This window comes from Triplophysa rosa, linkage group LG20 (assembly GCF_024868665.1).
Source record: "Triplophysa rosa linkage group LG20, Trosa_1v2, whole genome shotgun sequence".
NCBI classification, from domain to species: Eukaryota; Metazoa; Chordata; class Actinopteri; order Cypriniformes; family Nemacheilidae; genus Triplophysa; species Triplophysa rosa.
The window spans coordinates 8,223,165-8,239,917 of record NC_079909.1 but is presented as its reverse complement, the minus strand read 5'-3'; the positions used below and the strand labels follow the sequence as shown (position 1 = coordinate 8,239,917).

The following is a 16,753-nucleotide window of genomic DNA, read 5'->3' as shown; positions in this document are numbered from 1 at the left end:
CGTTTTACAACGACATGAAGGTGAATAAATGACGACAGGATTGTTATTTTTGGCTGAACTTGGGTCAGACGCTGTAGTAGTTCTCCCCGTCTCTGGAGGCGCACATAACAGATTCACACGACGTTTCCTTTGCTTATACGCGAAGGAGTCAGAAAGAACATGGCGACGTCCATATGTAGGACATTGAAATCCCTGCATTTAACAACATGTCATAATATAAAGGTATTTCATTTTTTAAATGTTACATTAGCGAGGAAGCTGTCTGCAATATACACAGTATGTGTGTGTTGCGGGTGGATTACAGCAGTAATGAAAACATGGCAGTTTGAACTTGCAGCAGCGCATGCTGCTCATGAATGATTCGCTGATTATTTTGTTTTAATTAATTTGATTGGTTTTCCATGTTGAGGTCGAGAATGTGAGGAACCAACCATGATTGTAAAACATACAATTCATCCTGCTGTAATATTAAAATCCCTCTCGCATCTGTTTCAGTATGTTGCGCCTCTGCTGGACGCTCGGTTGTCACGGCCGGTGGTGGTTCCGATCCGCACTAAAAAGCGCCATTTCATTCCTCCGGCTGTGAACGTGAAACAGAAAACACAAGCTGAGCAGGAAGCTCAAGCCCGGGCTTCGGGTGTGGTGGTCCGGCAGGAGTACATGGAGAGAGCGATCAACATCTCATGCACAGGTTGACATAAATCTGTCATTGTGTGCACATGTTTAATACCAATCAAAGGTGTGGACATAGCACCTTATTAATTATTATACTACAAAAGGTATGTGATTTTTTTCCCCAGCGGGTATTTTTGATCCTTATGTTCCGCCTGAGGGAGATGCTCGTCTGTCCGCACTGTCTAAAGAAGGTTTGAAACAGCGCGCAGAACAGTTGCGTCAGAGCGCAGCGTCACAGCTGGCGTAAGTACCGCTCTGCCTCACTGCTTCTTTGTAAACTGTTTTCAAGACTGTAGTTTAATAGGATTATGTTTCACTAATGTTGTTATGGCTTCCCTCGAACCAGGATTCGTAAAATAAAGGACCATGACCCTGAGTTCTCCACGAAGGAGTTCCCAGTACGAGCTCAGGAGATTTTTATTGAGGCTCATGCAGCACTCACTCAGTAAGGTTTAAAATCTTAAAATTGCTTATGTACAGCAGTGTTTGCTTTGTAGCTTCACTGTAGTTATGTATTTTTTAAAGGGGTCATATGGCGCGAATACGTGTTTTTCTGTGTTTGGTGTGTTATAAGTTGCCCATGCATGTAATAGACATGAAAATTGCAAAAATTAAAGTGTGGGAACAAAACATGCATTCTATCTTAAACCAAATGCTCACCCAGACCTGCCTGAAACGCCTCGTGTATCCACACCCCCACACATCTACATCAGTTCGTAGTATAGCTTGACTAAGACCACCAAAATGTATACGCAAGTAAGGTGGGCGTACCTGTCAGTACAATTTCTTTGGAACCTGGGCTGCGTTCAGCCCCAACAAAACGTTTTTTAAACGGAAACGGTGGTGCGGTTGGACACTGTTGTGATGACGCAAGAGTTGAACTATGGCAGCTGAGAAGGCCATTCTTTGTGTTCTTTTTGAAGAATTTTTCAGAGCCTGATGAAATCGGAATAAATACGTGTTTAATACCACAAAATACATCTCTTCTTTAAACGTTTAACGTGTTTAAAAACATTTAAACGACTTTACTTGGACCCATTGTGCGAGCTTTCTCTTTAATACTGCGTGGGTTATATACATGTTGCTGCTGATTGGGCCGACATTCTTGACACACCCACCAAACAAGAGAAAATGCATCATTTCCCACCGTTGCAAACCGTTTCCAGGAAACGTGTCGTTCAACCTGGAAACCATAGCAAAACGTTGCAAACCGGTTTGAGCTTGAACATGCCCCTGATGTTCCAAATATGGTAAGAGGCGTTACATTTCCATCACACGCTTGCAGTATTCGACCAATCACCACGCACTGGTTAACTGGCCAATCATAGCACATCTCGCTTTTCAGAGCGATGAGCTTTGTAAAAAATCTGCACGTTTCAGAGAGGCGGGGCAAAAAGGAGACACAAACATGCACGGTGTGTGGAAAATACAGCGTTTTTGAACCTTAAATCGTGTATATACAAATTACATTACATTTAAAACTGCTTTCCTGTGGCTCAGTGGTTAGAACATGGCGCTAGCATCACCAAGGTCATGGGGATTGCACATAATCAGAAACAAATGTAAAGTATAATGCAATGTAAGTCGCTTTGGATAAAAGCGTCTGCCAAATGCGTAAATGTAAAACAAATAATAATATTTGTTTTAGCCGTGTCATATGACCCCTTTAATTTCATAAATTTCCATGCAAGTTGTTGATTGTCATAAATGTTTTTTAACATTCTTTACAGGTTTAACAAAGAAAAGCTTCATTCTTTGGTGACTGAGAGATGTTACCCTGTAAGTTGTGCAGCTCAACTCATTGTTTGCCCAAAGTCCAAATCAGTCATTAACATTGTTTCACACTCCAGTGTTTTAGTTTATTCACTTGTACATGTAAATGTTTTGCAGGAGATGGTTCGGGGAAACCGTTATAAGACTCTGCGCTGGCGTTTCATAGAGTCATTGGAACCTCCGCGGGTGGTTCATGCTCGATGCCCTGACATGATCAGTAAGGGCAACCTGTATGGTCAGGTGACTCTCCGCATGCACTCGAGACAGGTGAGCCAAGATGAATATGAACTGTGTGTAAAGTAAGTGGGTGTATGTTTGTGTGATGCTCATCAGTTGACATCTTCCGTCTGCTTTTGGCATCTTTCAGACATTAGCGATATATGATCGTTTTGGTCGACTGATGCTTGGGGATGAGGAGGAACCGAGAGATGTTTTGGAGTACTTAGTGCTGGAAAGGCATCTGGTCAACCCTTATGGACTATGGAGACTTCACGGCAAGATTGTTCCAGCATGGGCTCCACCAAAAGATCCTATTATAAAGGTCAGTGAAATGCATTCTATAACGTTGATTTTAGTATGAAATTGTTGCCATGTAGCTAGGATGCTTCATGTTTGTTGTGGTCTTATTCTTATTATTTTAACAGACGGTCATGATTCCTGGGCCTAAACTCAAGCCAGAGGAGGATTTTGTGGATCTGAATTACCAGATACCAAAGCCCAAGGCAGTCCAGTGGTACAAGTAATTCTGAAAGGTGTTGCCTTACTCCACCCCACCACAGCCCCTCTGTGTACATATTGATTTCTACTGTTCATCTTCCACAATAAATATTATTGTATTTAAGAAAGCTTAAAATGTTGTTTGTGTTGTCTTATGAACTGCCTTTTTGAAATGTATTTATCAAGAAAGGTATGGAGGTAATGTTGAAAAATAAAATTAGAAATATCTACAAATGCTGTTACTTTAATTGCAGATGAAATTGAAGTTAAAGCTGATCTGTGCAGTTGAAAAGTTTACTTCAGAATGATCAATTCACAGATTTTGTAAGAATATAAAAATAATGTGATGCATATTTTACATTGACAGAATTTGATGGAAACTTCATTTGACTACTAAAATGGACTGTACAAAAGCACTGTATTAATGCTCCTGCATTAAAAAGCTACTGTAAAACATCAAATCATTTTCAGGAATTAAGTGCATTTGAATACTTATGTTAATATTTGTTATTTTTAGAAAGCAGCATTTAAGCAGAGTTTAAATAGCCTTAACATGTTAACAGAACAATTACATTCATTAAATTCATACACAAAGGGACGTTAAACACTATTTTTCAAAACGAAAAGAATGTGTAACAAATGTCATTATTACTAAACTTAAAAAACATTATTTTAGGATTTGGTGACACTTGCATTTTATTTCCATATAAATCAAGAGTAGACAGTAATGTAAAGGTACTTTTATCGTTTAATGTGGATGTTACTTGTGATCTGTAAGAACTGTGGTACTAAGTGGTTCTACTAATGCATAAACAATCTACATAGCCTTACCCAGGGATGCACATAAGTGATGCGCATGCGCGGCCAAAATAGAAAATGCGCTCTGTAAATAAGTTTAGAACGCTCATTTGCGTACTGACATGGTTGAAACCTTTTGACGCACAATCACTGTTTTAGACCGACTAAATGTAATACTGGATAAGATTTCCGTTTGTACTGAATGCTGCTAAAACTACTGATATCTCGTTTGTTCCCGGTGATAAACGGGACCTGGGTGTAAATGATGAAAAACGGAGTATTGGCAGCTCCGCTTTTGTAGGTTCTGCTTTCGTTACTAGAGAAGCGCGTCACGCGCTGCCTCTGTGAATGTCTGGAACTGCGCTGCTCTGCACGTCTACCAAAACACCGCTTCTCTTAAACTTTCTAAAAGGACAAGCTGTTTAAATAACTGGCACCTCCCGTGTACGGGAAGCTTGATTTACTTCAAGATATGGCATGTGAATTCTTATCTTATCATGACCAATCTTATATCGTTGGAAAGGTCTAAACCTCTAGAATAAATATCTCATCACTGTTTTCTAAAATAATTTATGTAAGAAGAGTAATTGATTCATAAATGAAAAGAGTGCGCATAAAGACATATACTGCTAAATGTCACTTTTACATGTTTACTTCAATATTTTGGATGAAAATTATTATCTTATCATGACAAACTATATATTGTTGGAAAGGTCTAGGAATCTAGAATGCAAATATGATCAGTACTTTATGAAATAATTTATGAAGAAAGAGTGACTGAGTTATAAATGACAAGAGTATGCATGAAAATGTAGTCCCTCCATCAGGAAAAAACATTTACTTCAATATTATGCATGCAAATTCTTATCTTATCATGACAAAATATGTTGTTGGAAAGGTCTTAAGACTCTAGAATAAATACTCCATCACTGTTTTATAAAATAATTTATGTGTATAAAAAAACAATATCATAATAATAAAAAAATGCAGACATAAGATATTAAATTTTTATGTTTTTTATGTTGTTCATGGTCCTGTCTATATTTTCATTGTCTCTTCATGTGAAGAATAAAAAAAAATGAAAAAGAGCAATCTCAATGTCTGTTGTGGTGTCCAATGTCAGACCAAAAAAAGGTGTCCCCTACTGGATTCGTCTGGTACTGCGGCTAAAATACTCACAGAAGACACATAATTTGGTCGATCAAGCTCAAACATCATAAAAATATTGGTGGTACTTGGGACTTTGACCTTTTGACATTTTTTAGGTCGAAACACATAGATTTTATATGTTTTTTTTTTAAATAAAATCTATACACAATATTTTTATAGTTTGTTATAGCAATAATCATAAACTATAATAATAATAAAAATACATATTTTTTTAATTCAGGAATAATCTTCCAAGTGTCTTCTTTCAAATGAGAACAACCGTAGGTCTCTACTCCAAAGCATTCATGAGTTACAACCATTTTAGTTCCAACAGTGCGTTTTCATGTATAGGCTAAAAAAGGGCGGTGCCAGTTAAGAGGTTTTGAACAACCCGTTCTCACTCCCGACTCGTCACATATTTATGCTCGGTCAGCGCCCCTCGGCGTCACTTTTGAATGCGCAGGGTACCCCTTTGGCGTCGTTTTTCGACGAACAAGGAACTATGTTGCTGTTTGCTAAATGCTCCAGACCGAGATGCGTGCAATTCTTAGCATTTCATAATTATTTATGGTTTAAATATTTTGTAGCACCTAACCCCAACCTCACCCTTAATATAACCGTAACCACTTCCCAGCCTTTTAAAACACAACACGCGAATAAAAGTACAGTCACAGGTATTTATTAGACAAACTGACCAAAAGCATTACAAAATATAACAAACAACTCGTTTCAAAGACCTTTTTGCACCAAAGCCGTACAATAACTTTACATGAAGATGCCGTGCGTGTCCTTGAATACTTTATTATTTTGTTTATTTTTCATTAAAAAGTAACTCCTTTTTACTTGTATTTTTAATAGGTAAATATAATTTGTCACACTATGTGCAATGTGAGCACCAAACCGAATCTCCAGGTGCTCTCTTGAGAACCAGATAGAAAAACTTATGTGCACCCCTGGCCTTACCAACACAAAGACACACAAAATGATAAGTGATAACAAGGGGGGCGTGGTTTAGCGAGGTCTGCGCCGAAGGGAGGAGGCGTGAGAAAGAGGTAAGTAGGTCAAGTTCACATTACGATCAGCTGTGTCTCGTTACAGTGATTGGTGAGGAGAAGCATAAAAAGCTGCGGGAGTGAACAGCAGGGGAGAGAGACAGAAAGAGGGAGAGAGGTAGATGGTCGGGGAAGGCCGACCCCAGGGCACGCCACCATCTGGTCCTCCTCCAACTGGATGGCCTGACTCAGCGACGCCAGCCGGTGACACTGGACCCACTGCACGGTCTTCGTTGGCAGCCGCGCCACGAACTGCCCCAGTGTCACCTTGTCGATGATTCCCTCGGCATCGCTTCCGTCGGCCATCAGCCATTTGCGGCATGCGTCCCGGAGCTGTTGGGCCATCGCGAAGGGCTGGCCTCACTCCCCAATTTTGAGTGAGCGAAACCGCTGACGGTTCTGCTCGGGGCTCAGGCCGACCCGCTGGAGGATAGCTTTCTTGAGGTCCGCGTATACCAGGAGATTCGGGACTGGCAACTGCTGGGCGGCCAGCCCGCAATCTCCGCGGACCTCTCGAACAGCTCGAGAAATGCCTCCAGGTCGTCCTGAGCTCCCATCTTGTGAAGGGGGAGACCAGCAGCTGGGGGTGCGGCCGATGGCTCCCTCGCGGCTCCTTCCCAACTTAGCCAGCTCCGGAACGCCTCGCGGTCTTCCTGCTGAGCCTGGACGAGGGCTTGGAAGCGTCGTTCTTGGTCTTCCCGAAGACTCAGCAGCACCTGGTGGTGTTCACGGTGAAGACTGGCGAGTGACTGGATCACGTCCGCAAATGGCGTGGTTGGCGGGGACTGCATGGCGGCGGCAGCTCACTCCTTTCTTCCCGGGTTTCGGCACCAGTGTAATTCAGTTCGTAGAGGTAGGAAGAAAGGAGGCGGGGTCGGCGTGGCTGGGAAACGAAGATGCGCTTTATTGACACAAAAATAAATAAACAAAGTCGCCCTATGGCGCTTTTAATCAGCATACAACTTTACATATAGTTCCGTATGAATTCTTCGAGGTAAACTTTCTCGTCCTCCAGACGATGTGGCGCGTTTCCCAGCCGCTCTCTCTCCCCCGCTGTTCACTCCCGCAGCTTCTTATGCGTCTCCTCACCAATCACTGTAACGAGACACAGCTGATTGTAATGTGAACTCAACCTACTTACGCGCCGTCTTTCTCACGCCTCCTCCCTTCGGCGCAGACCTCGCTAAACCACACACCCCTTGCCACAATAACATTAAACAAAGGGTTTGTAAGGCAAAAGGGGAATGTGCATTGTGGAGAGCTCTGCATTGATGTTGTCTCTTACAAAGCCGAAAATGAAAGTTGCCATAGGTCAAACCCTCAAATTGGAATGTTAGAGGGACGTTCTTCATCAGCCCGTTCAGACCATTGATTTATTTTTGAGTCACATTATATGAAGTACAATGAAACTGCCCTCACGTGTCACATGTCTGGAGGGAATATGAAGGCCTCTGCAGCACTTTCTGCATTACCATCATCTTCCTCCAGTATAGTCTCTTCCCAAGTAAACACATCCATATTATCATGCACTGGTACAGATTCTTGTCTGCCCCTTTCCATGTCCCAAGGGCACAATGCGTCACAACGGGCCAGTGGAGAGTTAACACTCATCTCATCTCTGGTATCTGCAGGCTGAATCACACCTCTGTCTCCCATCTCTGTAGGAATCCTGGTGTCTTCTGGTGTTTCCATGTCCTTTTCTTGAATGCTGTTTTGCCTTGTTGATGTGCTGGCATAAATGTGGCCTTCAGGTTCTTTGAGTGATTGTTTAGCGTCCCATGGACAGACGTCTGAATAAGCGCTTTCTTGTTTCTGCAAGGTCTTGCTTGGCTCACCGGTTTCCCATGGACAGACATCTTCACGAACACTTTCTTCTTTATGCAGCGACGCTTCATTTTCCCATGGACAAACCTCTGTGTGAACACGTTCTTGTTTTTGGAAGGTTTTTACTGGTTCACTTGTTTCCCATGGACAAACATCTGCAAGGACACTTTCTTGTTTTTGCAGAGATTTCACTGGCACTTCAGTTTCCCATGGACAGATATCTACACGAACACTTTCTTGCTTCTGTAAGGTTTTCACAGGTTCATCTCCTTCCCATGGACAAACTTCTGTGAGAACACTTTCTTGCTTCTGCAAGGTCTTGACTGGTTCATCTACTTCCCCTGGACAAACTTCAGTGCGGACACTTTCTTGCTTCTGCAAGGTCTTGACTGGTTCAACTGCTTCCCATGGACAAACTTCAGTGCGGACACTTTCTTGCTTTTGCAAAGTCTTCCCTGGTTCACTTGTTTCCCATGGACAAACATCTTCGTGGACACTTTCTCGTTCTTTGGTACTTGCCATCTCTCCAGACTTATCAAACTCTATGACAACTATTGAGCTATTTGAAGTGTCTTTTGTATTTGGCTCTGACTCCCAAAGACTTGTGTCAGTTATGGGTGAAGGTGGTTCGGGAAAATCACATTCTTGTTTCTGTGTTTCATGTGCTTCAGAGGAGCATGCACCACTCTCGGCTGTTTCATGGTCTCCTGGACTGTTTTCAGCTTGAACATAAATTACCCTTTCACCAGGTTTTATTGAGTCACTTGGATTTTTGGTGTATTCCTGTCTAACCACAGACTCATTCATGTCAAGTATGTAAGAACGGCATACTTCAGGCTTTACATGTGCCTGCTTCTGAACAGAGTCACTGCATGTATTGTCTTTAGCATCACTTGATGGGGCCGAATCCATTTCCCAAGGACAAACATCGGTTTGTACGCTCTTGATTTGTAATTCTTCCACAACCTCCCAAGGACAGACTTCAGAAATGCTGGTTTGATGAAAAGGTTTCGGGACGTCCCACGGACACACCTCTGCATTTGGAATGGTTAAGAAAGATTTAGGTTGGAACCCAGAAGGTTTGTAGCAGTCCTTGCTTAGTGTCGCAGAGAGTGCTTGCTTGTCACTGTATTGTCTATGTAAAACATCTTCATTCTGCTTTTTGACCACCAAGATCACCTCCTCTGACTCCCATGGACAGATGTGAACAGGAGCACTGTGTTTAGGACTCCTCTCAGTGGAATCTGTAGACGGCAGTCGTACTGCTGCTTGTTTCACAAGGCAAGGTTTGATTTCGACGGTTGTCATAGCCCGTCTCTGCGGCTGTGAGGTACGCTTGTTTGAAGCTGCACTTCCCAGGGACAATCTCATTGATGTGGACAGGGATTTTTGTAGTGTTCCCTCTTTAACATCACTTTCTTGAAAGCTTTTCTCTCTGCTCAAACTTCTTCCAGCCTCCCCTATGCCCTTTGCCACAAGAAGGCTCTGAGTTGCAGTACGGAAAGAAAACACTTGAAACTCTTTCGGCTTTCCTAAAACTGTATTTGGAGACCCTGGAGCGCTACAGGAGATCGGAAGGGCAGGTTTTGTGGAATTGGCGTCTGTCTGTATCCCATTCCCATTTTCTGTCACAGGGGAACTAGGAGGTGGCAGGAACTCCCACGGACAGACATATAATAGCTTTGGTGACGATAGAGCATCAGGTGATTTGGGTTCTTCTTGGTTTGCAAGAGAGTATGTGACATGTTTTTGATTCTTGTTGGAGGTTTGCTCTTCTAGAACCTCCCACGGGCAGACCTCCGCCTTGTCAAATGACTCGGAGAGCAAGGCACTTGAAGTCTGCTTCTGTATGTTGATGTCCACATTTTTCTGACGCTTTTCTGCCGGAACTGCTTTGGCACCAAGTGACACGTTTTCAATGCTTCTGCATGGAGTCAGAGAACGATGACCGTTGCGTTCTATGACGCTGAGGGACTTTTGAAACCTGGTGGGCTCTGGAAGTAGAAGGTTAGTGTCTGCGGTTAAATTATGCGCACTTGCGGACTTGCAGACCAGCAACGTCGTGTTAATAGATCCAACGTCAGAAAGTTGTGAAGCCCTCTTGTCTGCCGTGCTCTTTATAGAGGAGTTTAAAAGCGAGTCTCTCCTCGGGGCACATGTGCTATGGGACTTCCGCAGTTTTGGCGAGGGCTGCGTTAACGATTCATTCGTCCTATTAATGCTTGTGGTATTAGGACTTTTGTAGTAAGATCCTGCTCGACTTACAGTCCCAATTGCGGAATTGACATCCTTATCTTCACGGCTGCATTGCCTGCTCAAGCTTTCTGGGATCTCAGTGATTCTTTTAATGAGCGAGCGTCCGATACTGAGGCGGGAGCTGCGCTTTTTCGACAGATGGGGGTTGTTGTTTGTTATCCTCTTGGTCTTGTGGACCTCCAGCTGAGCATACAGTTTCTTCAGCTCATCCTGGTGCAGAGGAGAAAAACGGTTTCAGATGGGGAGCGTTGAAGGGGGCAATACAGTGGGACAGTGTTTTAATGGTGCATAGACAAAATGATGTTTAGAAGACAAAGGTACGGGTAAATATTTAAACAGAGGGCAAATTAGTGGATGAATAAGTGGAAAACAGATGATGTAATGATAATGTGATTATGATTGAAGTTACATACTGTAATAAAAATGGTTTTATCTGTTTATGAAGTGTTATTAAGGTGTTTTAATGAGTCGACTCTTTATGAAAGCTCTTTATATTATAAAGTGTTTAGGCTTTGTTTAGATGGACCAAGATAAAAATGGACAACTTGGGAAGTTTGAGGGTCTGTGTGTTAGTAGGGCTGCAGCGGGGCGAGGGAGTTTACCCGAATGTCATCAGGGTCCAGACTGTGGTCGCTGCAGCAGTTGGAGGTGAAACTGCTGTTAAGATATGAGCATGAGCGTCGCAGTTCCACCTCATCCTCATAAACCTCTGCAGCTATTTCCTCCCGGCCTGACCGTGACATGTAAAGAAACTGCGACACAAACACCACCTGATTATTTGTCCATTACTCAGATTATAATTTACACAGTAAACAACAATAATACTGACAGTACCTTAGGTATGAAGAGTAGGCTGAGTGTTACTGAAATTGTTACATGCGTGTGAGTGAAGAACAACAAGAGCATCCAGTCAGGATGAAGTGATGGCTGGACAAATCTGAAGATGACAAGGGTGGATAAATAACAATAGAGTGTTCTCTGCTTTAAATCACTTTTAAAATGCTCCACTCGCCCACCTGAGAAGATGAAATAGGGAAGAGAGCAGTAGCTCATTGTGGATGGCGATGGTCATGTATCGTGGTTCGTGAAACGCTGATGGAACCGTCTTTACTGCACTGCACAGGAAACTTCCCCAGCACAAAAACAACAGCTCCGCTGAGAGAAAGCCGAACAGAACTTTACAATTACACAAATTACACAAAGACAAAGGTCTCTTTGTGTCAATTTATGAGCATGGATTTAAATTGAATTGGCCACACACCACAGGAATGTAAACTGGATGACAGGAAGTAGAATTTACTAAATTGAATGAAACTCCAATCTGCTCCATGCATTGAAAGTTATTTAAATATAATGAAATACATAAAATTGATAGTAATCAAAGGGATAGTTTACCTAAAAATGAACATTCTTTCATTATTTATTCATCCTCATGTTATTCCAATCCTGTATGACTTTCTTCTGCAGAACACAAAAGAAGATATTTTGAATGCTTCTCATTTGAACTTTTTTTCCCATTGACTTCCATTGTATTACCACAAACCCACTGAGACATTTCTCAAAATATCTTCTTATATGTTCCACAGAAGAAAGAGTCATGTACAGGTTTTTAGTAACCTTTAGTAACATTTAATAAACACATATTCAATGTATTTCTACAGTTGATTTTCCACTATAGTTTATAACTCGTTTATTTGAATCAGGATTTAAATAAATGTTATTCTGAAAAGTCCACAACCTTCCTATACAACATAAAAGACATTTGTATTTTGTCTTTAAATGCTCAAAGGCGCATTTAGTTTGCCAGAACAGTTCTGCAAATCAGTTTTATCTCCTGGTGTCAAGCCATTCCAGTTCAGGACATCATTTAGTAATTTATTCCATAACAGCACAATTCCTGTTATACTTTGTTATGCCATATTATTAGTATTGTAGGTGGTTGTTAATGCTGAATCATTTCCAATGGTTTTCAGTTTTCAAATCATCGGCTAAATGCTTAAAAGTGCATTAAATTATCCAGGACCATTCATCCTTTCATTTGTCTGATCTACTAATGTGCCCCAATTTCAATTAATCTCTCTGCCAGACACCCAAGAAAAACCATGGACTACATCACTCACCCACAGCCATCATGTAGTCCCACCGGTCCAGATCGCACAGATTGAAACCTTGTCCTTCTGAGGTGGTGGATATGATTAGTAAAGGAACATTCCGGTCTCGATTCTGAAGGACGCCAACTGTCCATGCACACAGAAACCAGCTGACAGTAAGCACAATGACTCCCAGTATCCTCAGCACACCTGTGGTGGTGATGTACGGCACTCGCTGGGCTGTGCGCGAGAGGAACACCTTCAGAACCCTGGTAACACAGAAATGCATTCATAGAATGTAAATCTGTTCTGATTGTTTTCCAAAATCCTGTGAATGAGAATTATAATAAAAAAACAGGAGCTCTGCAGACATATCTAAGGCTCATTATATAGGGTAGATTTAAAGAAATAGTGCTCTCAAAAAATGTATTCATTCTTTATCTTTATAATTGTCTTAAACATCTTATTTCCAAATTGTTTACTATGAATCGTCATTGTACCAAACAGTGATGCACACATTCAAAATTCATATAACAGTTTTTTTCTTTAAATAGACTTTAGAAAGTGTACTGCTTCTTGGCAAAGGCTGTTTAAGGACAGGTGTGCATGTGAGGCATTTAGGAGAGATGAGACATGTCAGAGCTTAAGTGTTACAGACCGGTACATCTTGAGCATCACGGTTCCATAAACAATAGCAAAGCCAAGCAGACGGACCCAGCGGAGAAGAATACAGCGAAATGTACTGGGTTTGAAACATAGAATGAAGACCTGAAAACAAGGTCAAGGACATCCATGAGACTAATTGAAATTTTAAATTATTATTTTAATAATAATAATTTATAATTAATAATTTTGTACCACACTCACGGGGAAGTAAAGCAACAGAGAACCGCAAAGGATCATCTCAAGCAACAAAAGACCAGACGTTCGGATCCACTGAGAGACAGAAAGATGGAGATAAAAAGAGGTGAGAAGTGGAGAGGACAGAAATTGCAACTGTCTAAAAGCTAACAATCCTGTTTGTATTTGATATATTCCAATATGTCAATGTCAATATTTATATCATTACTTTACTTTTATTATATTTTTCAATTTTCGTAACAGAATAAAACACTTTAAATTATAATGCCGACCATCAACAGAAAAAGATCAAATTATACAGCAAAGGGATGTCTTTCAAAGTGTCAGAATATTATATGTGAGTATATATTTTGAATGAAATATAAAATATGTACTTTGGTTCTTCTGCACTGATATGCCACCAGCATGCTGATGAGAACGAGGACCATGAAGAGTCCCTGCACAGCCAGGACACCTGATCTCAGGAGCCAGTCTTCCTGCACGCAGCACGGGGCTCCATCTTCACACTGATCACAGCCGGGCCAACAGGGCAGACACACAGGGATTTCTGGGTAACACGCTTGGGTACCATTCACTCTGCTCCCCCCTGCCACTGCTCACACCATACACAAAAAGCAAAATGTCACTCATTCGAGATGAACATAAAATATGCTAAAGATAACGTTTATCTAACTCTCTACTGTAACTTTGACCCTTGACCAATCATAATTTCCGTTATAGCAATACATTTGTAGTATGTTTTTTAAAGAAGTAAGATTGACTCCTTTGTGTACAGCTATATGCTTGTTTGAAAACTCTTACTTTTGCTTTGTATGTATGGAATTGGGCTGTAATAGCCCTTTTTACATCTGCAGCAGTACTGACCCATCCGGAAGCCCTGTTGTGGGATTGGCACACACTGAGGAGAATACAGAGAATACGTAAATCACACGTCATCTATTTTACAATCACTAGTAAAAAGAAATTGCTCCTGGAAAAGAGACGTTTAGGTTTTTGCCGGTCGTGTAGGGGTGTGTGTGTGTGTGTGTGTGTGTGTGTGTGTGTGTGTGTGTGTGTGTGTGTGTGTGTGTGTGTGTGTGTGCGTGTGCGTGTGTGTGTGCGCGCGTGCGTGTGTGCGTGCGTGCGTGTGTGTGTGCGTGCGTGCGTGCGTGTGTGTGTGTGTGAGTGCGTGCGTGCGTGTGTGTGTGCGTGCGTGCGTGTGTGTGTGTGTGTGTGCGTGCGTGCGTGTGTGTGTTCATGTTTATATATCCCGGTGGGGACCTAAACCTGAATGCACACCAACACATGGGGACTTGTGTCACTGTGGGGTCCAAAATTGAGGTCCCCATGGGCAAAAAAGCTAATAGAACAATATTTTTTTTAATCTAAAAATGCAAAATGATTTCTATGATCTTTAGGTTTAGGGGTTGGGTTAGGGATAGGGGATAGAATATACAGTTTGTACAGTATAAAAAACATTACGCCTATGGACTGTCCCCATAATAAACCAGACATGTGTGTGTGTGTATGCGCACGCGCGTGCGTGCGTGGGTGTGCGTGCATGTGTGTAATTGTTTTCTACCATTAATTGCATGTGCGGTCTCTCATCAGCGATTTATCTTCGAGTCAGCTGACCCACACATCAGACTCACTCTGAGTTAATCTAACTTAAATCCTAAATGGAAGAGTAATACCTCTATTGGCAGAGCTTGGTGTTTTCTATTCAGGCACATTCAGCCTTTTTCACATGCATATAGACAAACAAATATACAGTATATTCATATATTCTTTTTTATTTATATGGGGTAATATTTTATCAGTAAACCCCAAACCCTCATTTTACTCATTACATTAAAATATGTTACTTTAGTGAATAAGTAATAAGCAAAAGTAGGTCGTGCTAAGATCAACGTCATGTATCATCTAGAAGTCAAAGAAATGTTTTGTGTGAGTACTAGCGCCATTGTTATGAAACAAAACTGTTCTAATAATGTGTTGTTAATAACTCGATTCACATTAAATTCGGCGGGACATTCTTAACACTGGCTGCAGTATGGATGCTGGTGGTGGGGGTCTGCCCTGTCGGATGCGGGTGTGAGCATCACAAGATTATGATCCTAATCCTTCACATCATCCTGCGCTCACATCTTTATATAGAAGGACTGTATGAAAGTAGGAGCGTGGTGATGAAAAACAGCGGGAAAAGGAGGTTCGCAGGTGATGTATTAATATATAACAAAAAACGTATGTGTAATAATATGTAAAGATATTAAATTGTCTGATTCTGAAGGCAACAGGGCATTATAATGATAGTGTAGTGTTAAAATGCCATAAAGTGTCAAAACAATATCAGAGAATAGCACAGATGATGAAGTGAGGAAAGCTACAATCTAGTGCGCTGTAATCTTTTCTGTTGACCTCAGCAGCAGTTATATCACGATGATAAATCAGACAAGCTCACAGACACACAGAGACACGAACAGAATCACCTTCCATCACTCCACTAAATGTCCACTTGACATTCAGTGACAGAGCATTTCAAGTGGATCTCTGGATGTGTTCTGGCACTGCTTGTCCTTGGTTAGTGGAATCCACCCATACACAGTTTCTAAAATACTGTTGTGCCATTTATGGGTAAAAGTCTTTAAATGGTCCCATCTGTCCCCAAACTATATCACAAGGCTGTAAGACCTACGAACCTACAATGTGCCAAGTGACATAATGAAAACTTTAGTTTGACATCTTTTAAAGGGATGGTTCACCCAAAAAATTCTTTCATCATTTATTCACCCTCTTTTCATTTCAAAGCTGTATGACTCTCTTTCTTCAGCAGAACACAAAAAAGATATTTTGAAGAATGTTGGTAACTGGACCCCATTCACTTGCATTGGTTTTGTGTCCATACAATAGAAGTGAATGGGGGCCAGTGCTGTACACTCTAAAAAAAAGCCGTAAAAATAGGGCACAATATACTGTATTAATATGAAGGAATTTTCCGTGTTCATTTTTACAGTTGTTTTACCTGTATTTTACATTTTGCACTGCATTCATTTGCATTTTAGCATTAATGGAAATGTCCGTAAAATAAAGGAAAATGTACTGGTAATTTTCTGCCAGTACTTTATCTGTTTTTTTACGGGATTTTTTTTTACAGTGTACGGTTACCAACTTTCATCGAAATATCCTTTGTGTTCTGCGGAAGAAAGAAAGTCATACAGGTTGGAAATGACATGCGGATAAATAATGATGACAGGATTTTCATTTTTGGGTGAACTATACCATTGTATAGTGCATTGTATTGTAAACTACCTACCTAGCACTTTTAATTTCAAATTATAATTTTTTTATTATCAGGGAAAAAAACTGGACGCTATGTCCTTTGGAGGTGTATCCTACAGCAAGTCTCTTATAAAACGAATTTATTCTTAATCTAAATGAGGTCAGTTTACACTCACCTCCATGCTGGTACGATTACACTTGTGTGTGTTTGCAAACCAGAAGTCTCCACTGGCACACTGATCCACACTGAATCCCTGGATGTTCATGTCCACACGGATCACACCCCTACCATCAGACCGG

The 16,753-nt window shown here is 41.3% G+C and overlaps 2 protein-coding genes across 2 annotated transcripts in view; one reads left to right on the top strand and one right to left on the bottom strand.

Annotated features, from left to right (window-relative positions):
• Window positions 1-99: 99 nt before the first annotated feature.
• On the top strand, window positions 100-3,614 carry mrpl45 (mitochondrial ribosomal protein L45). The gene is made up of 8 exons (XM_057362569.1): window positions 100-222; window positions 496-691; window positions 801-918; window positions 1,022-1,120; window positions 2,406-2,454; window positions 2,566-2,715; window positions 2,816-2,989; window positions 3,093-3,614. Exons 1-8 carry the CDS (start codon window positions 160-162, stop codon window positions 3,189-3,191), a joined length of 948 nt encoding a protein of 315 aa, XP_057218552.1. The 5' UTR covers window positions 100-159; the 3' UTR covers window positions 3,192-3,614.
• Window positions 3,615-7,311: 3,697 nt separating this feature from the next.
• gpr179 (G protein-coupled receptor 179) overlaps window positions 7,312-16,753 on the bottom strand; it is a 10,979-nt gene continuing 1,537 nt past the window's right edge. Inside the window, exons 2-11 of the mRNA XM_057362562.1 lie at window positions 16,630-16,738; window positions 13,997-14,093; window positions 13,570-13,787; window positions 13,202-13,270; window positions 12,993-13,102; window positions 12,365-12,603; window positions 11,261-11,399; window positions 11,079-11,181; window positions 10,847-10,996; window positions 7,312-10,454 (exon numbers count right to left, since the gene is read on the bottom strand). Coding sequence (XP_057218545.1) covers window positions 7,587-10,454; window positions 10,847-10,996; window positions 11,079-11,181; window positions 11,261-11,399; window positions 12,365-12,603; window positions 12,993-13,102; window positions 13,202-13,270; window positions 13,570-13,787; window positions 13,997-14,093; window positions 16,630-16,738 — 4,102 coding nt within the window. The 3' untranslated portion in view covers window positions 7,312-7,586. The remainder of the gene's footprint in view (window positions 10,455-10,846; window positions 10,997-11,078; window positions 11,182-11,260; window positions 11,400-12,364; window positions 12,604-12,992; window positions 13,103-13,201; window positions 13,271-13,569; window positions 13,788-13,996; window positions 14,094-16,629; window positions 16,739-16,753) is intronic.

Bases quoted from the DNA above. Each gene is read 5' to 3' on its own strand.
- mrpl45 (XM_057362569.1), top strand. From the start codon at position 160: ATGGCGACGTCCATATGTAGGACATTGAAATCCCTGCATTTAACAACA. The intron at 223-495 runs GTATTTCATTTT...CATCTGTTTCAG, and splicing joins CAACATGTCATAATATAAAG to TATGTTGCGCCTCTGCTGGA. The intron at 919-1,021 runs GTAAGTACCGCT...CCCTCGAACCAG, and splicing joins AGCGCAGCGTCACAGCTGGC to GATTCGTAAAATAAAGGACC.